Raw genomic sequence first — 23,217 nt, forward strand, 5'->3', positions numbered from 1 at the left:
GTCGCACTTGTCCCTCTCCTGGGCTCTCGGAGCTGGCTCGGGAGAGGCTATCACAGCCGGTCGGCGAGTTGTCAGCCGGCAGCGCGCACTTCCCTAGTCTTCGGGCTGCTCCCGGGGCGCAGAAGCCGGGCGCCCGCAGAAGGGCCCAGACCGTGCGGGCCGAGCCCTCCTTCCGGTTCAGCTGCCCGAGGACCCGTTTCACCACTGGTTCTCTCCTTCTCCGGGCCGCGAGACCCCCAGGTGTTAGCCGCTGAAGGGCTCCCACAGTTTTTACACTAAGTTGCAGCAATGGACAAACCTCCCTTCCCCTCCACACCCCCAGTTTGGAGCAGTGGACACGCCTCAGATTAGCAGAGCAGGAGTCTAAATTCCGACAGCTGCGCTCCAGGGTGGGACCAGCATTTTTCCAGGCTTGACAAAGGAAGCCACAGGGGTTGGGAAGGGTGTGTGTGTGTGTGTGCGCGCGCGCGCGTGTGTGAAGATTTGTTTCCAGATGTGTTCGTATGACAGGTGGGGGTAGGCTATGTTTTGTAGGGCGGGGTGGGGGTAGGGGTGCTGATGCCCCTCCCATAGCTGGTGCACCGAAGCCCACCCCCAAAGGGAAAAGGCCGACCAGCAAGAGTGTGCAAGCTACGCTCTTCAGGGCTCTGACTTTATTGACAACCTTAACAACCAGGAAAAGGGAAAGCTGGAGTCTGAGGTGAGCCTCATCCTCAACGTTCTCCCGCCTCGCCGGGCTCGGCCCTAGCAGGCTCAACCCACCCTGGAGGGCGCCGTAGCTCTGGGAAGTCTGCTTGCAAAAGGCAGATGTCTTCGAAGTCAACCAAAGAGGGGGGCAGCGACAGCTTAGATGCAGGGGTGTCCTCTGCTGTTGCAAACAAAAGAGCAAAAAGACGCTGTAGGGAACCTGGGGCGAAGCTGCCCTCTTCCTTCCCCCCGGCTGGGGAGAGAGGAGAGTAGGGTCCCAGGGCGGGCCGGAGCCCCTGAGGGCTCTGAGCTCTGCGCAGCCCTGGATGGCTCGGCCTCGGAAGGGGCAGGTGAGGTCTCAGCTCCATCGCTCTGGTGGCCGTGGCCCCTTGGGCTCCGGAGATTCAGACGGTGGCTGCTCAGGGGCTGGGCGACAACTGCTGGACCAGGCGCCGGCGCTGGGAGGTTTTGCGCAGGAACCTCCGGTAGTCGTAGGGGCTGGCCGGCCCGCATGCCTCCTCCTCGGGGCTCCAGGCTCCGCTGCACCTGCGGAGATCCGGCCAGCGTCAGTCCCAGGCAGCGCAGCCGCCCACCTCTCCCGACAGCCCTGCCGGCCTGCGCGCGTTTCAGAAGGGCGGTCAGGTCTCAGGCTGAGACTTTTGCTGCGATTCCCTCAGGAGTCTGCAGAACAAACCCGGGACTTTGTGTGCAGGACGGTAGAGTGGGGAGGGGTGGGCCAGAAAGGCAAGGTTCCTCGGGACGGGAGTCACTCACAGCCAAGAGACAAATACTTACTCTTGTACCTCTATTTGAAATACATTTTTGTCAAACAGGAAATCTCAAGGTGCCTAAGTAGACGCTCACGTTTTGCATTTTAAAAACCGCTCCCAGTTTTCTTTAAAACATCCCACTAAATCTGACCAACCATTCGGCTAATGGTAGAGGAGGTGTCTGCCCTGTTAGCCAATGTTTTCATATTTTTAATGAGGCTGCTGGGCCAGCTTTTACCTGTAAAAAACGCCACCAACGGTTAGCTTTAGATTCTGCACTTTGCTTGGGGACGTGAGGTGCTCCCTAAAATGCAGGCCTGTAGAGCCATCCATCCATCCGTCTGTCCATCATCCATCCGTCCGTCCATTCATTTTCCACTCACTGTCAGGTACCAGTGGAGACAATGGACTAAAAAGTCCCTGCTTTCATAGAGTTTAAAGTCTAGTATGGGACTGGACCACAAGTCTAAAACATGAGGCGATGTGTTTAGCAAAGTGAAGCCGGCACTGGGATGCGTGGTGGTAAGCACAGAGGAAGAGTAGAATGGAGAGTCTGCCGGTGGGTAGGGCTGTGGAGGACAGAAATCAAGACTACCTGGGTTGTGGCTTAAGGCTGGAAGGATGCAGCTGTTGTTTAATGGGATGGGGAGAGCTGCAGAGAGGAGGGGGGAGGGTAAAGTTTTAGTTTTGGTCCAGCTACGTGGAGATACCCAGTTGGGCAGCCAGTTGGATATATGAGTCCTAATGTAAACTAGAGATTTTACTTCAGGAAATTTAAGTCCATAGATGATATTTAAACTCATGGGAGTATATGCCAACTCTAAGAAAGAGTAAAGGACTGGACCACTCCAATATTTTGAGATGAGGGATCAGCCAAGAACAACAAAAATAATCACAAAGCACCAGCAGCCTCGGAGGAGCCTTGAAGAGAGAGGACTGAGTGCAGATCCTGGGTAGGAGGGAACAAGCATCACTGATGACTTCGGCAGGTGCAGTGCTAATGGAGAGAGAAGTGGGTCAGGGAGGAAGAGAGGCCGAGGAGGAGGCAGTGCCTTCCACTTCCTACTCTCGCTGTAAGAGGGAATGGGAAAGTGGGAAAGTGGGCAGTCCCGGAGGAGGCCTGGGGTGAGGTTGTTGGTTATGATGGATCCTGATCTCCAGAAATTATTTATTGGATAAAATGAACATTGGAGATATAGCCAAGAGAAGGGACCAGTGCAGGATGATGCTCTCACACAGGTGGAAGAGCTTGGGTCAGGCTTGGGCTTAGGCCATTCGGGTCATGTATGGTACGCTAAGAGCAGCGTATGGGCGAACAGTCAGAGGGCAGAGACAGCTGGTGGTAGAAGTGTGCATCTATAATCTGTTGTAGCTTTCTCAGTGTCACAGACAAAAGGATGTCAGCTGAAAACAAGGAGGTATTGAGGAGCGGGAAGGAGGGAAGTCTGAAAGAGTGCACTAGGAAAGCAAGATGGTAGGTGTTTTAGGGAAAGAGAGCATTGCAGAGTAACTAAGGGTTTGCCAAACCCTTATACATGTTGTGTGGTCAGATACATATTTTGAGTGAGATTAGAAGAGTTTGCCTCTTGTCGTGTGCAGCCAAGGTTAGGTGGAGTTGGGTTTACCCTTCATTAGGGTTCACAGTTGAATGACTGAGGGTGGGTCACTGAGGGTGTACACAAATGACTAGGAATGAGGATGAGAGGAGAGGGCCAGAGCGTTGCCTGCTGTGGAATAAACCCTTTATTCGAGTCTATTCTCACTAGGAAAGAAAGAGAAAAAGATCATTTTGGCCAGGTCTTTGTGGGCATCTTGACCTCCGTGGATACTTGACAGGAAAAGCCTTGTGAAGGACCATGCCGGGTATCGGTGGGACTCTCTTTTGAGTTCTCTTCTGTGAGAATTTAGGATATGCACTTACCGTATGGCAGGTACATTCCAGGATTTTGAGGCCATCACAGGACTACATTTTTGTTATCCTCTGATTCTACACTGATTCTGGTTGATACAGTTTGTAAGCAGGGAAGTGAGGGTTTAAATGCAGGCTGCAGGCCCAAATCTCAGGCTTCTCCCACTCTGTAACTTTGCTGCTGATGCCTCTTGGACAGTTCTCTTATCCTTAACTGACACACTCTTGTTTCATCTTACTTTCTTCTGCATCTCCACATCTCCTCGCCACAGTGAGAACCTGGGTATCCCTTCAGCTCCCCACCTCCCAGTGTCCCCAACAGCAGCCCCCTAGTTCCATCGAGAAGGAAGAGTCATTCTCCACCAAGTGATTACCTGCCACCACCTTTATTTATTTAGAATCTCTGAGAGAAAAGAGCTCTCTGATAAAGAAAGGAAGGCAACTGTTTGTATCTGCAAATATAAATGACTTAGAGAATAGATTCACCAAGAAGGTAAAATAGTGCAGTGAAACTGTGAAACATTAATAAAAAAATCAAAGAAGATACAACTCAGTGGGACTATATTCATGTTCATGGTCTATAAGAATTAATGTTGGTAACAAATTCAATGCAATCTCTATGAAAATTCCAACATTTCTCTGATAGACTAGAAGAAACAAACCCAAATAATTCACATGGAACCACAAAAGGTCCTGAATAGCCAAAGAAATTTTGACCAAAAAAATGAAAACAACAAAAAACAACACAAGAACAAGAAGAACAAAACTGAAAATATCATGTCCCCTGCTTTCAAAATCTAGTATAAAGCTATAGTAATCGAAACAGCACGATATTGGCATAAAACAGGTGCATAGAACAAAAGAACAGAATAGCAGGTCCATAAACAAATTGTGCATTTACAGCCAAATTATTTTTTGACAAAGATGCCAAGAACACATCAGGCAAAGGCTGCTGGGAAAGCTGGCAGAGGCAGAATCCACAGGCAAAATAATGATATTTTACCCTTGTCTCGCATCAAATAAAAATTAACTCAAATGAATTAAAGATTTAAACATAGAGATGAAACTGAAATTTCAGTTTATCAGAAGAAAACACAGGGGGAAAAGGTCCTCAGCACTGGTAAATAATATTTTGGACATGACCCCACAAGTACAGGAGAAAAACCGGAGAAATGGGTTTATACCTAATTGCATATCTTCTGCAGAACAAAGGAAATAATTGAAATAATGGAGAGATTCCACATGAGTGGGAAGAAATATTTGCAAACTACATCCGATAAGGGGTTAGTATTCAAAACACAAAGGAACTGGAATAACTCAACTGTAAGAAAACATTCTAATTAGAAAATAGGCAAATAGCGATATTTCTGAAAAGAAAACATACAAATGGCAACAGGTACATTTAAAAACTGTGCAGCCTCAGTAATCGTCAGAGAGCTGTAAATGGGAACCACGAGGGATGTGGCCTCACAGCTTAGAATGGCGATGCTCAGAAAGTCAAAGGTGGCCAGCGCTGTTGAAGAGGATGAGAAAAAGGAACCCTGCACGTTGCTGGTGGGAATGTGAATAGAACAGACAACACGGACGCGCTTCAGAAATGCATGTATATACCATCTGACCCCAGATCCCACCACTAGGGATATATACAGCAGAAATGAGACCAGCATCTCAGAGATGCCTGCACTCCCGTGTTCAGTGCAGCCTTATTTGCAACAAGGTATGGGATCAGTGTAATTGTCTATCCGTGGAAGTGGATGAAAGGACACAAAATGTGCTTTGTACGTGTGATGGAATATTGTTCACCCTAAAAGGAAATCCTGTCATTTGTGACGACACGAATGAAACCAGAGGACATTTTGCCAAGTGAAATAAGCCAGATACCAAAAGACAAATACTACATGATCTCTTTCACATGTGGAGTTAAAAAATGTCAAATTTATAGAAGCAGAATGGTGCTTATCAGGGGTTAGGGGCGGAGACCTGGAGACACCTTGGTCAAAGCGGGCAAAATTTCTGTTCACAGGAATATTCAGGAGATGTGTTTCACTACATGGTGACTGTAGGTACAACCATATTGTGCACTTGAAAATTGCTCAAAGAGCTTATGTGCTCTCGCGTCTGTCTTCCTTGAATGCCCAGCTCTGTGCTTCACGTAAAGTGGCCACGGAAAGTCATTGAAGTCATTGACTCTAAACTCAGAGAGTCCCCTTGGTAAATTTTCTGTCCCTGTCTCTTGTAACTGAAGTGGCTATTTGCAGTCACTAAACTTTGTAGACTTAGCCTGGTCATCTATAAAATAGGGAAATAAGGGTAACTGCTCCACAGAGTTGCTGTGAGGATTAAAGGACATCACAGCAAAGTGCCCAGGGCACAGTAAGTGCTCTGCCAACATTGGCTGCTCGTATTCTTACGCTAGTGGACACTAAGTACATGAGCACAGAAGTTGCTGGGGCCACAGCCGGCGCCTCAGGGAGTCAGTGCTTTTATAACAGATGTTCCTGGCAGTGGGAAAAGAGGAAGAATAGATTGGGGCAGGATGGGCTGTTCAGACGGAAAGGAAGCGTTCAGTGAAAAGCACCCGAGCACAGTGTGCAAACTCTTGGGTTACAGTTCACTAACTACAACCACTTAACTGGACAAATCATTGACTCTTTCTGGCACTTGGTGTTCTCCCAAACCAAGTAGTTAGACTAGAACATCTCTAAGCTCCCACTTGCCATAGGTCTGGATTCCAGGATGGAAGACTACAACTTCTTTATGGAGATAAGGGATAGAAATCAGAGTTCAGGTAGATTCTGGAAAAGCAAATAAAGATGAGAACAGCCACTATTTCTGCGACACCTCCCTGTGCCATCTAGACCGTTCAGTGCTTTATAATTTCATTTAATCTCCACAGTGATGCAGCGAGGCAGTTAGCAAATCTGTTTACAGATTTGGAAACTGGGGCTTTGCGCGGTCAGGTGACGTGAGCAAGGCCACTCAACGAAGGAGCCTGATCAGGATCTAAGGCTAGGACGGTCCGACTCTGAATCCTGTGCTCTGAGCGCTCAGGCCACACAGAGAAGAGGGGATGACAGGGTCTCAGAACCCTAGGCTGGGAGGACACTGCCTGAGGATTCTGGATAAATAGCTTCCAGTTGCTGTCTTTGCTGCCATTTGTCAGAGATCACTCTCCAACCTTTTTATGCACAATCTCAAAACATTGTAAAGAATTTGGGGGAAAGAAAACAAAATCCCCAAAGTAGTGAATAACCTGCAAATTAAGTTAGTTAACATCACAAAATTGGTGATACGGTAAGAAATCAAATTGGAAATGCATACTTTTGTATGAATTTTTCTCCAAAACAATTTTGCCCTGACATCCCTGATTCTAAGAAATTATAAGTATGGCTCAGATACCAACAACTAAAGCACTCTTGAGAGCTTAACATAGAGTTTAGATTTGGTATGTAGATTGGTTAGAATTAGAATGGTCATATAATTTATTATGCAAACTGAGATACTGTAAAAGGGGGTTTCAATTACAGTAAGAAAACAGACATTAATTTGGATTTTTCTAGGCAAGCTGGAATGCCCAATTATGATATTACCATATTTGTGATTTTACTTTTACACAACATATCATCCATACAATGTGACATTCAGGGAGAGCACTGTGTCACGAGTCTACACATAAAGCAAACGGAAGTAGAGTGCACAGCTGAACATGCTATGGTTTCACCCTAGTTTGTTGGTACCTTTCATCAGCTTTGAAGCTCGGGTTCTGGAGCTCCCGCTGTGACCTTTGCTCTGTTGAACTAGGGTGATGGTCCTCTGGTCCAGTGTGTCTGGGCAGAAACTCCTTATAATAGAAATCTTCCAAGTCTAATAATTTTCCCTGACTGCAAATGAACAGATAAACACACCATGCCGTCAGTCTAGTGTGCCACTCGCTCACACTTACAGGACACTTGCTTTCTCTCTTTGAAGTATTTACTATAACTTAAGAGTTAGCACATACACGTCAACAAAAATGAGAGGTCTTGAGATGTGTAAAAACAGCATGTATGAAAATTAAAAAAAAATAAGCCTCTTACTGCTTACCTTGCGTAGAGTGTCAGCTGCAGAGGCAGCTTTTTCTGGTCTGATGGGGCTGAACTTGGCACGGAACTGTTAGCTAAAGGGATGGACAGTGGTAACAGGTTCCAGTCTGGCCATGTGGGACCAGCACTCACAAATGGCTCTTGGGCCAACCAGAAAAGCTGGCCTTTGTGCATGACCTCAGAACATATGCAGATTTATCGTCTACCAGTACCTGGACACACACAGGGTTTCATGGCCTTGATTTACCTCCTTCACAGGTAACCTTCTGGCCTCTTCATTAGGGGAATGAATATTGCATGTGACTTTAAGTCCCACATGGGACATGTACACAGGGATGCGTCCTGAGCCATACCGATTCTTGGACCTACTCAGGCCAAAATGGGTCTCCCTGTGTGCTCAGCACCTGGACTCTGATGCGACTTCTTTGGAGGTAAACAGGTTTGGAAATCTACCAGGAAACATGTTTTTAAAGGTCAGAGATACCAATCTGCAAACGAACTTCCAGAAGGCCACTGATTCATGCATGGGGAATGCTATGCTCCTCAAGCTTAACAGAGGAACCTTCTTTCATGATTCCCACTGCCGCCAAATTAACTTGTATGACTCCTGAGTAAAACAGTGACATGTATTCAAACAGTGAAGTGCTGACAGATTGAAATATTATAGGAAAAGACAATCAAAGGAAGTTGAATGTGCCACACCTGCCGGACACACACCCCTTGCCATCCTAACACATCCGTAAGAATTAAAAAACGTGAGACTTGGCATGCACATGCTAAAAGACAAACAACAACAAGAAAAAAAGATTTCAGAGGAAGGAAATGTGTGGATATGGGCATGTTCAAATTCCCCAGTTAATATCATTCAGTGTGCTGAGAAAAGCACATTCTATATTGTGGAAGCATAATTCATTCAAGATGTATTTGAGTTTGCAGTGACTATTTCATATAGTCCTGGTCAAGATATTCACAACAGACCAGATCTTATACATTATATATCAACTACCCATGTACTACATAAACATGTTGAGAGCACATTCTCCCAAATGTATCCATGTAAAACATGATTTTGAGTTTGAACCTATGGGTTTATATTTTTGTTTGAACGAAATGACTCTTGGAAATCTAGAAATAGTAATTACCTGTCTTTCCTTGGTCTTCGTTTTTCTTCCTGGATTGACTTCTAAAGGGAATAGAAGAATTTAAAAAGATCTGATGCATAGTAATATGTAATGATAATTATGATCTTATGATAATTATGAAAGAGGGAGGAATCGGAATAACAGATTACCCACTTACAAGGTTAGTTAGTAATTCCCTAAAGGTCACTTAGTATGTGATTCTGTGCAACGCCCCACAGAGGCAAATCTATGGAGACAGGAAGTGACCATCTAGGGCCCGGGGTCACCTGTCGGAATGGGGAGTGGCTGCCAGTGGGTAGAATTTTTTGGAGTGATGAAAATATTATAAAATCGAATGAGACTGCTGTCCTAAGTGACACTTAGTTGCATATTTTAAGTGAGTGCCTTGTACAGCATGTGACTTTTATCTCAACAGTGTCACGAGATCACCTATGTATGTGCGTCTGTAGAATACGTATGTCCATGTAGAGTATGTGAAAAAATAGACAGTTTGATCGATAGAGGTAGACTGGAGATAGAGAATCTAGGCCAGAGACAAAGATTGAGAAATCAGCGGTACTTGAGGTCACAACAGCTGATGGAACTGTCCGAAGAAAAGGAGAGGAGAAGACACTACAGGACTGCATTCTGAGCATCACCCCAGGGGCCAGTAGTCTTCTGAGGAACAGAAGAGAAATCCTGCGGGGAAGGGAAGGACTAGAAGCCTCTAACTTTGAAGTCAAGGGCAAGCTTCATTTTCTACCACCGCGGGGAAACTTGTTTCTGACAAATTCTCTGGGTTCCGACACACTCTTCTCTAGGTGCTCCCCGGTGCAGGAGTGCAGCGGGCACTGTGGCCATGGAGTTCAGGCCTGGGGATCACTGGGTGCCCAGGTCCTGGGACCATGAGAGGTCACCGCTCACCAGGGAGGTTCTGAGCAGCTAACGGCGGTGAGTGGAGATGCAGCGGCAGCAGAGGAGACTGAGGATCAGCCCAAATCCAACCAGGAAGGTTCTGGTTGGCATCTGGAGTTTACTCTGACTGAATGAGTTGCTCAGCCATTAAAGGGACAGCAACAGCAAGGTGGGGACACAAATCATTGAGAGACATTTTCTGATGCAGCCTGAGGAGGATAAGACCGGCAGCAGCTAGGTGGGGCACGAGATACTCCGAGGGGAGAAAGCATGGTACTTGCTGTGAGGTAAGAGGAGGAGGATGACCAGAGTGAGCGTTTACAGGGGGAGCTGAAGCCCAGAGCAGATGATTCAGGTAGCAGGTTTGCGAGAGGGAGAAGATCTAGGACGATGAGCAGTGGGTGACAGGGGCGTTCATGGACAACAGGACACAGGAAGGAGGGAAGCCTAGCAGGGATGATGTCAACGAGTTCTCTTGCCACCGGAAGACCTTAATAAAGTTAAGGCCCCTTGGGCTGGGGATTTGGCTCAGTGGTTCTGCCACCTGCCTTGCAAGCACAAGGGCCCAAGGTCGATCCCCAGTATAAAAAAAAAAAAAAAAGAAGTCAAGGCCCCTGACCTGATGGCTAAGACACTTATATCTGTCTCTCAGAGTGCGCTGATGTGAGATATGGCCTGGACAGTGAGAGCCAAGGCCCGTCTCTAGGAACAGCCCCTCTGCTGTGGACACACCTCCTCCTAAGCCTGCAATGAACCAATGTTCAATAAACCTCCACTTTTTCCTTTTTTTCTTTCTCCTGCTGTCACAGTGATGATTTACTGTAAGGTCCCTGTCTGGAAAGATCCTTCCTCAGAGAGCTCCTGCTGGGTTGGATTTCCTTTTCTGGGCTATTTGCCTCTGAGTGCAGAATAAAGTGAGCAGCGGAAGCTGCTGGGGGGACACAGAGGGGACATGACCACGGGACAGGCCTGGAGCAGGAGGACGAAGCCTCAGGAGTGCAGAGCACCCAGACCTTCGGCTGGGGAGATTGGTGGGGAGGAACCTGGACGTCTCCGGTGTGGGCTGGCTTCGGAGGACGCCGTGGCTCCCGTCTGATAATAAAAGAGCCACTTACGTGGAGTAGGTAGTAGTATGTGGAATCTTCAGGGTTATTTAATGTTTTGGGTTTCCGCGGTCTTCTTGGGGGTCGCAAAAGCTTTGGCTCTTCTCCTTTGGAGATACCTATGAGAAAGGTGATCATAGACAGGTGTTTAACTACCATGACGGATACCCTGTAATATTTTCCTTTCAAGGTAAACAGGAACTTATATACACACAACCAAGGCTACTGCTGGGAGAAAGAGGAAATACTTCTATCCACCCCAAGCCAGCCCTTGTCACCTTTCTCATTACGTGCCCTCCTCGACTGTCTGCGGGTCTAGGTCTTTCAGAGCCAAGGGGCAGGGAAGGAGAGGAGGAAAGCGTTGGAGAGTTCGGAGATGTGGAGTAGAGCACAGCATTTCACAGGACAAGGAGAGGAGTCGAAGCTGGCAGAAAGACTTCCGAAAGGGTTACGGTACCACTGGTACCTCTGCTGCCCCTTCTGTCTGTCTCCACAGTGGCCCAGGCATTCGAGCAGCGGGAGAGCTTCCGGGTGGCCTGCCGACTGTGTTTGTACAGGAATGGCTGCTCCACAGCCACACTGGGGGCAGGGTGGGAAGGGCTCTTGGTGCATAAGGCACAAGGGCTGCATTTAACAGACACCAGGCCAGGCATTTCGTGGTGGGACTTTGACAGCACTATAACAGGAGGTCTAATGAAAATATGCTGAATGTTAAAATCAAAGACAATCATGACAGTAAAAGACACGCCCTGACCTATGTAGAAGAGCTCCCCTCACTGAGAACACTGCTCCCATCCTTCTTGCCAATTTCAGAAAGAGCTCTGGAAGCCCTCTTCCCTGCGTTTCTTTAGTTGCACAGTTCTGGCTACCCAGGATCAATTCAAAATCGTTTACCTTCCATGGTCACTGTGACACTGGCAAAGAGCCAGAAGTCACACAGTGCCAGATCCGGTGGAGCGGGTGGAAGAGGAGACACCTCGATGCTTTCACAAGCTGCCTTTTGATGGATGATGCACGTTGGTAGCATTCACCACCACGTGTTTCATCGTGCCTCATAAAGACATTCACAAAAGAGGACTTCCTGAATTGCTTTTCACAGTGGTGAGTACGATGGGATAAGTGTGTTCAAAGCAGCTGGAGTAAGTATTTTGAGGAGGATGGATGGCAACGTGTCTTTTACTGTAATATGCTTTAATTTAAAAATGTGAGCATTCACCATATATTTTGATCATGCCCCATGGAGCCTTCTGTGTAAGCAGCCGTGACTGGCAGTAGTGATGTGGCGTAGGGTACAACAGCTTCCGTGGGATGAGGACTTTCTAGTCCTGTGCCCAGCCTCTAGGTGAGCATATTTTTCACAACGGCATTCACGTGCTAACATCCCCGACTCATTCCTTCCCAACTTTATGGGAAATTTCTGGACGACGAAGGAAACCATGGAGTCAGGAGTACTTTGTCAAGTGCAATGCATTGAGCAATGTTAATCAGAGAGAGAGAGGCAAAGCAATCATACATGACTGTCCTTTCCTGAGTAAATGGAGAAAATCAGGTTCAGTAGTTGTTAATGAGATCACGTTAGCATAGACTAGCAAGAGTGAAAGCAGTTTTCTAGTCTCTCCCTGGAGATTTATCTCGAGTCCTCTCTCTCCCTGCTCCACAGGAATGGACAGAAGAAAGGAGGGAATCCAGACAGCCGAGCCTTTTCAGGACCTTTGTACAGACACAGGCACGGGCACATGATTGTAAAGCTTTAATTCCTGCCACCATCATAGTGTTTTTTTAATTTTTTCTCTTCTCATTTATCATCTGTCCCAGTGCTGATTATTAAGGAGATTCTATTAACTTTTGCAAAGTTATGTTGTTTTTAAAGTGAATTGGTCATATCCACAAAGCATAAAAAGATAGTTATCAAGTTATTATATATTTTAAATATTTTTAGAATCATTTGAACGGAGGAGCCTGTGACCAAATTTTATCTTGACTTTAATATTTAAAATGTGAATTAAAGCACCAAAACATTACTATTGTAACACAAATTAAATTGAAGATTGCAAAGAATCCAAGTAAATGTCATGAAAGTTGAAAAAAAAAAAGCTGGGAACTAAGGGCTTCTTGGTTTTGTCTCCACTTTGCGGCATCCTTTTTCCATCTGATTTCCATTACAAAGACTACGGAAAACTCCCTCCAGAAGTGAGGGTGGCCTCCCTGGCAGGGGCAGCCTGTCCTCTGCTGTTACTGTGTCTGACTTCCTCGGTGCTAAGCTCTACAGAACACACCTTGCTTTCACTGCAGAGGCAGAGCCAAATACCTGAGCTTACATATTTGTATGTTCCCAGCATTGAAGGGAATATTCAACATTAAATATGCGACTCCGAAACGTTTGCTAGATGAGCAGGTTGCGGCCCCATGTGCCTGTAATCCCAGCCCCCTGACAGGCCGAGGAGAAAGATTGCACTTTTGAGCTCAGGCTGGAACAACATAGTGACTTAGGGAGGCCCAGTCTCAAAATAAAAAACAAGGACTGGGGACGGAGCTCAGCACTAAGGAAGGCCCCGTTTGGATCCTCCACGCCGAGAGAAAACACGTCCGCAAAGTGAGGGTGAGATCTTCCCCTGCCTCCTGGACGGCACCGTCCTCTCCGGTCCTGAGCTTCCACAGGCTCCTGACCTGGCGTGGCCTCCTTCCACAAGAGCTCCGCCGGACTTCTGCAGCTCGGCCTCCCCACTTCAGCGCACCAGTGCTGATCCCTCTTCTCCACCCGAGTTTCTGCTCACTGCAACCTCGGTGACAACACTGTTACCTCTTCTAGGAGCAAAATATCGGTGACACCTGTGTCCCATCCTTCTGCATTTCCTGGGGATGAGCAATCGTCGACCTCTGCGACTTGTACCACATTCCTCGACACGTGTCACATTCATCTGCTGCTTCTTCTCAGCTGTCACTGCCACCACTCCGGGGCAAGTCAGTGCTTTCATAATTGTGGCAGTGTCATCTGTTTTCCACACTTTACCTCACAAATGAAATCCTGACTTTTTTTTTCATTCCTTAAATACTATTTCACTTATGAAATCCAGTTTCAAAAAAATTTATAAGTTGTCTCTTTTAACCTTCTTTTTCAAGCTTGAACTTCCCCTAGGTCCAGGTTACCACAGTGTCTGTGGTCAGATTTATCTCCCACTTCCGCTCTGCACGAATTATCTCCACTGCTCAGCCCAGTTTCTGTATTAGTACCCCGACACACTGTGTTCACAGCTCTAACCGTGTTTGCTCTCATTCTCTCTCACAGCCCAGCTGAACTCGTAGGCACCGAAGTCCAGTGGGTCCAATGCCACCTCTTCTGGGAACCCTTCCCTCACTGCCCACGGGGCTTCCTGTCATTAGTAACTGTTGGTTGTATCTGCCGCTTGAAACCTGTTATGGGATAAATTGTTTCCCCTTAAAATTCTCATTTTGAACTTTTTTTTTTTGAGACAGGGTCTCACTATGTAGCCCAGGCCTGGCCTTGAACTCAAGGTGATCCTCCTACCTCAGCCTCTCGAGTGCTGGGGTACACCATCACACCTGGCTCCACATTTCGCAGTCTTAACCGTATCTCAGAATGCGTCTGTTTGGGAGTCTGGGGCCGTAAAGGAGTAACTAAGATAAAATGAGGTCATGAGAGTGAGACCTAATACAATCTGACCAGAATTTTCACAGAGAGAGGAAATTTGGACACGGACATATACACAAAGAGAGGACCATGTGATGACCCAGGGAAGAAGGAGAGACACTTGGAGGAGATCAATCACCCTGACTCTTTGGCTTTGGACATGGAGGAAATAAACCTCTGTTGGGTAAGCCACGCAGTCTGTGGCCCTTTGTTACGGAAGCCTTGGAAAAGTGATGCAAAATAAAACTCTGTACTTCTTTCCACTTACTATTTTTACCCATGCTGTGTTAAGTACTTGGAACAGAGCTTTTGGAGAGAGGATATCATCTTGGTTTCGGTGTCCTCTTGCCTTTCACAGGGGGCCCTGTGGCAGGCACACCACGGGTGGGAGCATGTGAGGGGCCTGGAGGTGCTAAGAGGCTCAGCGAGTAGCAGACACTCTCTGTCCTTTCTGTTGACCAATCACCAATTGTCACCATGCATAAAAATACATTCCTGATGCTATAAATATAAATGTAAGAGTCAATAAAACTCTTGATAAAAATTGGGGGAAATTCACGAACACTCAAGAGGTATAAATGTCAATTAAAATTCACAAGTCATAAAAGAAGTTATATATGTTTGCTTATTAAAAATAGATGATGGGGGCTAGGGATTTAGCTCAGTGGTTTCGCAGCCTGCCTCACAAGTACAAGGAACCAAGTTGGATTCCCAGCACAGAAAAAAAAAAAAAAGATGAGGGGCTGGAGGTGTGGATGCTTGGCAGGCATGAGGCCCTGGGTTTACTCCCTATTCTGAAAAGACAACAACAACAGCAACAAGAACACAGTTTTTATATGGCAAGGAAATCAGAAGACACAGGGTAAACTTGGAAAACTACATTTACTGCACAGATGACAAATAAAGGGCTGACGTTTTTAGTATAAGAAGAGTGCTAGTGTGTACAAATGTACTAACAGAAAAATGGGGCACACATATAACTAGGAGGCTCAAGAGAAGCAAATTAAAAAAGGAAACAGGTGTGCGAAGGGACCTGAATTAGCAAGCAGACAAAAGATATAAGTTAAAGCAATAATGAGATATCGTTTTACTCTAGACACATTAAAAAGAAGGGTAACATATCCAGATACAGTGTCAGAACAAGTGTGACCTCACACATTGTTGCAGGAAATGTCAATTGTTAAAAACTTTTAGGAAAGCAAACCACCAAAACCAAAACTATCTTTCAGCTCAATAACCTTAACCCTAAGGTTTTAGCCCATAAAATTAAAATCCCAGGATATAAGAATATTTTTGAAGAGGTTTTACTGTAATTTTTTTTCCTCATTGAGTTTATCGGTACATTCTAGGTAGACAGGACAGTTACATTCATCACTGGGATCTTGTACCTTCACATGACAGGTCTTGGTTCTCATTTTTTTCCCTTGTCCCTGCCCTCCCGTCACCCCCCTCTCTTCCCCCTTTACAAACACTTCATTTCCATTTTTTCATTTTCTCATATTTGTTTCTTTTCCCTTATTACCTTTGCCCTACCCTTCCCACTTTCCCTACACCTTTAGCCCCTTTCTTCCTATTTCACATTGTTACTGTAAATTTTTTTCAGAACTGAGAATTGAACCCAGGGTCTCACACATGCCAGGCAAGTACTCTACCATCAAGCTTCATCCCCACACTTTTTCAAAAAAGTTTTTTTGAGACTGGGTCTCAATAAGTTGCCCAGGTTGGCCACAGACTTGCCTTCACCTGCTCAGCTGGGATTACAGGTGTACAGCACAGCCAACATTGTTCACAGAGGCAGAAACTCAAAGACAGAACAAGTGCCTTACTAAGGAAGGTTATATAACTATTGCTATCCCCAAATGGAATATTATGTAGCCATTAGGAAGAATGAATTAACACTATACTAGGTGATACCCAGGGATTTCTGCTAAGGTGTTGAGTGATAAAAGCGATTTGCTTCAGTGTTATTATGACTGGACTTACATAAAATAACACATGTTTATGTCACTGTGTTATATCTGCATAGCTGCAGGTACAGCCATGCATGTTGTATAATAAGGGTTCTCTTAATTGGAGTGTATGGTAAGGTCGCATTTAGGTAAAACTACAAATATGAATGTGTGTGTACAATACAGGGACAAAAATGTCAAAATGCATTGAATTTTCAGAAATTCTGATTAATTTTCTTACATTTTTCAGACTCCAAATTAGTGTTAGTTTATTGACTCTTTTTTTCTTCACCAGAATAATCTAAAGCAGAAAACTGAGTATTCTATTTTTCCTCGTACTGGGCATCAAACTTAGGACCTTGCATCTGTGAGGTAGGTGTGGCATCACTGAGTTAAATCCCCAGCCCAGGATCAAGTATTCTTTCCTTCTCCTTATTATTATTATTTTTTTGGTACCGGGGATCGAACTCGGGTCCTTGAGCTTGTGAGGCAGGATCAGGTATTCTTGAAGGATGTGTCCCCCTTAAGCTATTGCCATGCAAAGTAGAACACCAGTACATAAAAATTACCAATGAAGCCAGAAGCCTGCCCAGGCAAAGTGGTGTGGGTGCCTGCCTGGAAAACAGCTGCTCAGTCCCACAGGCCCCAGTCAGACACTTGCCCAGATACCATGGCTGTTTGCACAGACCCCAGCCAAAAGCCCACCTAGACAACAGCCCAGTGCAGTGATCCAGAAGGCGACCACTCTGAACCCAGGAATTGGTGCAGTGGTGGGCAGCAGAGAGAAAGCTTCTCTGAGGCTTGCTGAGAATTAAAGCCCACTGGGAAAGCAGAGAGTCACCTCAACAAAGGTGCAGCAGGCTGCATCTACAGAAATGAGAAGACACAGAAACAAGTCTCAAATCCAGACTTCCAGATCACCAAAGGCAACCCCAAGGGGCAACAAGATGGAATGATCTGACACTCAGCCACCCGGACTCCCTGAACTGGCAACAAAAGAGGATCTGGAAAAGATGAAATCAGAAATAATTTCTCAGACAACAACAGAGATTGTGTCCATAGTGAAAGACATGATTACTAATTCTAGAGCAGACACAGATAAAAAAAAAATAGAGGAATGGAGGAACATGATAGAATCCCAACATAGGAAACAAATGGAATCCATAAAAGAGATGTGAATAGATTTGTAGGAGATTAAAAACTTCGTTGAAAGTTTACACAGCAGAATAAGCCAATATAAGGACAGAATACCAGCTATATAGGGCAAGATTGTGGTTAGGAATCAGGAAAAGAAAGATTTCTTAAAAATAGCAAGGTGCTGCCGGGTATGGTGGCACATGCCTGGAATCTCAGCACTCGGGAGGCTGAGGCAGGAGGATCGCTGTGAGTTTGAGACCAACCTGGGCCACATAATGAGTTTCAGGTCAGTCTCAACTACATAGTGAGACTCTGTCTCAAAAAAACCAAACCAAACCAAACCAAACCAAACCAAACACACAAAAAACAAACAAAAAACCCCACAAAAAATAGCAAAGGGCAATGAGAAATCAATCCAGCAGCTGCTAGATGATGATGCAAAGAACAACATAAGACTGATCAGAATCATGAAGAAATAGGAGATAGTGCAAATGACATAAAAAAAAACTGCACAGACATAATGGCAGAAAACTTCCTAATCAGGGGAAAAGAATTTGACATATGGATAAATGTGTCATATAGAACTCCAACTAGCCAGGATAAAAAAATCTATCCCTAGGCATATAATAGTCAAGATTCCAGAAACCCAACAGAAGAACAAAATGCTACAAGCAGTTAGAGAAAAGAAACAAATCACATGCAAAGGAAAGCCCATCATAATCACAACAGACTTCTCAATACAAACCCTCAAGTCAAGAAGAGCCTGGAGTAAAATATTTCAAGCCCTAAAAGAAAACAACCTCCAACCCACACTGATGTAACCTGCAAAGCTATCTTTCAGATGGGATGGAGAAATAAGATAATTTCATGACAAAGGACATCTGAGGAACTTCGTGAATACCAAACCAGAATTCCAAAAATTTAAAACAATATCCAAGGAAAAGACAATGAGGGTCACAACTCTATGAAGCCCAGCAGAATGAATCCATCAGGCAAGACAAGAAATTAAATGCAAAGAGGGAGAATCCAACAATAGGAAAATGTCATGAGAAGGATAAGTCAATACATATCAGTCATAACCATCAATGTTAATGGTCTCAATTCACCAGTCAAAAGAATAAACTGGCAGAATGGATCAAGAAGCAAGATCTAACAGTATGCTGCATACCAGAAACACACTTAATTAAAAAAGAATCTTACAGACTGAAACTTAAAGGGTGGAAAACAATACTCTATGTGACAGGAGCCTGAAAAGAGCAGGAGTATCTCTCTTACTTGCAGATCAATGGATTTCAAACCAACACTGATTAAAAGAGACAAGGACACTATATTCTTGTAAAGAGATGACAATCATAAATATATATGCACCAAATACTAGTGTACCCAACTGTATAAAACAAATACTAACAGACATGAAAAATCAAATAAGCACTAATACAATAGTAGTGGGGGACCTCAATGTCCCACTGTCACAAATAGATGAACTAGACAGAAAATAAAGAGTGAAATACTAGAACTCAATAAAACTTTTGAACGAATGAACTTAACAGATGTTTACAGAGTGTTCCACTCCAAAGAATTAGAATATTCTTTTCAGCTGCACATGGATCATTTTCCAAAATGGACCACATACTTGCTAATAGAACATGTTTAAGTGCAAAGGAACTGAAGTTATCCCATGTGTACTATCAGACCATAGTGCAATGAAATTGGAGATCAATAGCAAAAGGAACTACAAAAATTTCACAAATACATGGAAACTGAACAACACACTCCTAAACAACCAATGGGTCCCAGGAATTAAAGAAGAAATCAGACAGTTTCTACAATTAAATGATAATCCCAATAAAACATATCAGAATTTGTGGGACACAATGAAAGTAGTTCTATGAAGGAAATTCATAGCAGTGGATACTCATATTAGAAAAACAGAGCAAATGCAAATAAACAGCCTAATGCTGAACCTCAAGCTTCTAGAAAAGGAAGAGCAGGACAAACCCAAAGCTCATACAAGGGAGGAAATTATAAAGATCAGAGCAGAAGTCAATACAATGGAGACTAAGATAATGACACACAAAAAAAATGAAGCAGAGTTGGTTCTTCAAAAGAATAAAAATAGACAAATCCACAGACCAAACTTATTAAAAAAAAGAGAGAGTAAAGAAAAGGCTCAAATCTATGCAATTAGGAATGAAAAGGATGAAATTACAAGGGACCCAGCAGAAATCCAGAGGATCATTAATACCTACTTCGAGAACGTATAGTCCAGTAAGATGGAAAACAGAAGAAATGGACAGATTTCTAGATACATAGGAATTAACAATGAACAAAGATGACCTAAAATTTCAAAACAACTCAATATCCATCAATAAAATTGAAAATGTAATTAAAAACTTACCAATGAAGAAAAGTCCATGTCCCGATGGCTTCACTGTTGAATTCTACAAGACATTTGCAGAAGAACTATTGCCATTGTTGTTCTAACTCTTTAGTGAAATTGAAAGGGAAGTAATACTCCCAAATTCATTCCTGGAAGCAGGCATCACCTTGATCCCCAAAGCAGAGAAAGACCTAATTGAAAAAAGAGAACTATAGGCCAATCTCCCTAATGAACATAGATGCAAAAATGCTCAATAAGATACTGGCAAACATAATGCAGAAGATTGTCAAGAAGATCATACATCTTGACCAAGTGGGATTCATCCCAAGGATGGTCTAACACATGCAAATCAATACATCTAATACTATATTAATAGAGTCAAGGACAAAAACCAAATAATCATCTCAATAGATACAGAAAAAGTGTTCAAAAAATCCAACAACTATTCATGATAAAAGCCCTACAGAAAATTGGAATAGATGGTCTCTTCCCTAATCTGATAAAAGCTATCTACAACAGCCATCATTATACTAAATGGTCAAAAACTGAATCCTTCATGCTAAAATCAGGAACAAGACAAGATGTCCACTATTACCACTTCTGTTCAGTATAGCTCTGGAAATATTAGCCACAGCAATTAGACAAGAGAAAGAAATAAAAGGAATAAAGACAGGAAACAGAGAGGTGAAATTCTCATTATTTGCAGATTACATGACACTCTATATAGAAGACCTCAAGAATGCCACCGAAAGTCTTCTAGCCTTAATCAAATTCAGTAGAGTAGCTGGATACAAAGTCAACACTAAAAAATCAATACCTTTCCTGTACATGAACAAAAGACTCACTGAGAGAGGAACTAGAGAAATAACTCCTTTCACAATAGCTTCCAAAAAAAGAAATATCTAGGAATCAATCTAATGAAGGTTGAAAAAGACCTCTACACTGAGAACTACAGCACTCTGAAAAAAGAGATCGAAGAGGATATAAGAAAATGGAAAGACATCCCTTGTTCCTGTGCAGGAAGAACCAATACAGTGAACATGGCGATACTTCCAAAACTGCTGTATAGATTCAATCCAATCAAAATAAAAACCCAACAGTGTATTTCACAGAACTTGAGAAAACAAAGCAAAAATTCATTTGGAACCAGAGGAAACCTAGAATAACAAAAGCAAGGCAACACAGACAAGGCAAGGGTATCACAATCCCCATTTTAAAACTTTACTACAAGGCTACCATGATAAAAGCAACATGGTACTGGCAAAGAAACAGACCTGAGGATCAGTGGAACAGATTAGAAGATACAGAAACAACTACAGACACACTCAGCCACTTCATATTTGACAAAACAACCAAACACTCACTGGAGGAAATATAGTCTCTAAAATAAATTATGCTGGAAAAACTGGGTTTCAACTTGCCAAAGATTAAAACTAGATCCCTATCTTTCACCATGCACTAAACTAAAATCCAAGAAACACTAAACTGGCTAGAACAGAGGTTTTGTAGAACTCTTGAAGACATTGATGTAAGAAAAGATTTCTGAACAAAACCTCAGTAGCATGTGAAGCAGCACAAAGAATCAACAACTGCGATCTCATCTTATGAAAAGCTTCTGCACAGCAAGAGCAGCCACCAACAGCATGAAGAGACAACTCACAGTGCGGGAAAAAACTCACTAGCTGTTCCTCAGACAAAGGACTACTATCTAGAATATATAAAGAACTTAACAAAACAGACCTCCCACATTTAAAGACTCAATCCAGAAATGGGCATTTGAAATGGACAGACATTTCTCAGACAAAGAAGTCGAAACAACAAATAAACAAAGGAAAAATGTTCAACATCTTTGGTCATTCCTGAGATGCAAATGAAAACAACACTGATATTCTACCTCACTCCAGAAAGAATGGCTGCTGTCATGAAAGGAACCAATTACAAATGCTGGTAGGGTTGTGGGGAGAAAGGAACCCTTCTCCAATGTTGGCAGGAGTGTGGACTGGTGCAATCACTTGGAAATAAGAATAGAGATATCTCAAGAGACTTGGATTAGAGGTCCCATTTGACCCAGCTATTCCCCTGATGGGTATCTTCCCCCCGAAATTAAAAGAATCACACCACAGTGATATATGTGCACCTATGTTCACAGCAACACAGTTTGTAATAGCTAAAGCTTGGAAACAGCCTTATTGACCATCAACTGGAGACTGGATAAAGAAGATGTGGGTCGTTTTTTAAAACATATAAAATGGAGTACTACTCAGCCTTAAAGAATGAGAGACTAGAGACATTTATAGCTAAATGGATGCACATTGAGACCACACTCTTAGGTGAAATAAATAGGACACACATATGCAAATACCAAATAGTTTCTCTGGTGTGAGAAAGTGAAAGTGTCAGTGAGGATCAGAATGTATAATAGATAATGTGAGATAGGAAGAAAAGGGGCAAAGGGGAAAGGGAAGTGGGAGGGGAGGGGAAAGGAAAGAAGGGAATGGAGTCAATACGAGAAAATGAAAAAATGGAAACAAAGTCTTTGCAAATAGGGATATGTGGAGGGGTTGGAGGGGCAGGGGCATGGGGAAAAATAAGAACAGAGATATGTCATATAAAGTTACAAGAGCCCAATGATGAATGTCATTGCATTGTATACCCGAAATGTACCAATACATTTAATGAATAAAAAAAGTCACTAATGAATATTTAGGAGGACCTGATTGCTCTGCTAACATCTCCTTGGACTATTTTCCTTTTTGGTTCCTGAGAGCAAATTTTCCATGAGTTTGTCAGCACACAAATATTTCAGGTAGGCATAAGTTTCTTCTGCCCTCTAACAGCTCTGTGAATTTTTATTCCTTTGAGGGAGTCCAAACCCTGTCATCCTGATCCCTTAATTATAAAAGTGACATAAACATTTATAATCACAAATTATCAGCAGCATATCAATGTTGGCACTAGCAAAATGAGGTTTGTGGCTATTTTGTGTTATGCATGATAAATATTAGCTTGCAAAGGTTATAGCCAGAAGGCAAGATCTTTATTAATATTGCAGTGTGGTAATTTCCTTAAGAGCCTCAATCGATAAAAAATGCACCTTTTTTGGATAAAGAATTGATATTATCTCAAGACTTACATTCATCTGACAGGAGACAGATTTACAAGTCATTGTCAATATTGCCATTAGAAAGGAGAGTTTCAGTATTATCCTAATTTTTATAATTGCTCTATGTTACGTAAGTCTATTCGCAGAGTAGGATTTGCGGAAGTGTCACTTGTCTAAATCAGTTATCAGCAGAACAGAGGTGCACTTACGTTACCATAATTTCTTAAAGAAATCAAGTTTTTAGTGTCTGTAATTTTCCACTCCCTCCTGACAGTCTGTAACCTTCAGGGAATATGGTGACCCACAGGAAAGCTGAGGGGAAATTTTCATTTTGCGGTTAAGGGAGACCCCCCTTCCATAGGCGGGGGCGGCGCCGTTCACCGCCCCTGCCCTCAGCAGCCCGCTGCCTTCC

General features: G+C 43.7%; 1 protein-coding gene across 1 annotated transcript in view; it reads right to left on the reverse strand.

Moving 5' to 3' along the window:
* Positions 1 to 619: 619 nt before the first annotated feature.
* Myo3a (myosin IIIA) overlaps positions 620 to 23,217 on the reverse strand; it is a 173,536-nt gene continuing 150,938 nt past the window's right edge. The window contains exons 30-33 of the mRNA XM_010614690.1: positions 10,600 to 10,706; positions 8,591 to 8,631; positions 7,104 to 7,247; positions 620 to 1,233 (exon numbers count right to left, since the gene is read on the reverse strand). Coding sequence (XP_010612992.1) covers positions 1,107 to 1,233; positions 7,104 to 7,247; positions 8,591 to 8,631; positions 10,600 to 10,706 — 419 coding nt within the window. The 3' untranslated portion in view covers positions 620 to 1,106. The remainder of the gene's footprint in view (positions 1,234 to 7,103; positions 7,248 to 8,590; positions 8,632 to 10,599; positions 10,707 to 23,217) is intronic.

The sequence above is a fragment of the Fukomys damarensis genome, unplaced genomic scaffold (assembly GCF_012274545.1).
Source record: "Fukomys damarensis isolate Sample0158 unplaced genomic scaffold, DMR_v1.0_HiC HiC_scaffold_37, whole genome shotgun sequence".
Classification (NCBI taxonomy): domain Eukaryota; kingdom Metazoa; phylum Chordata; class Mammalia; order Rodentia; family Bathyergidae; genus Fukomys; species Fukomys damarensis.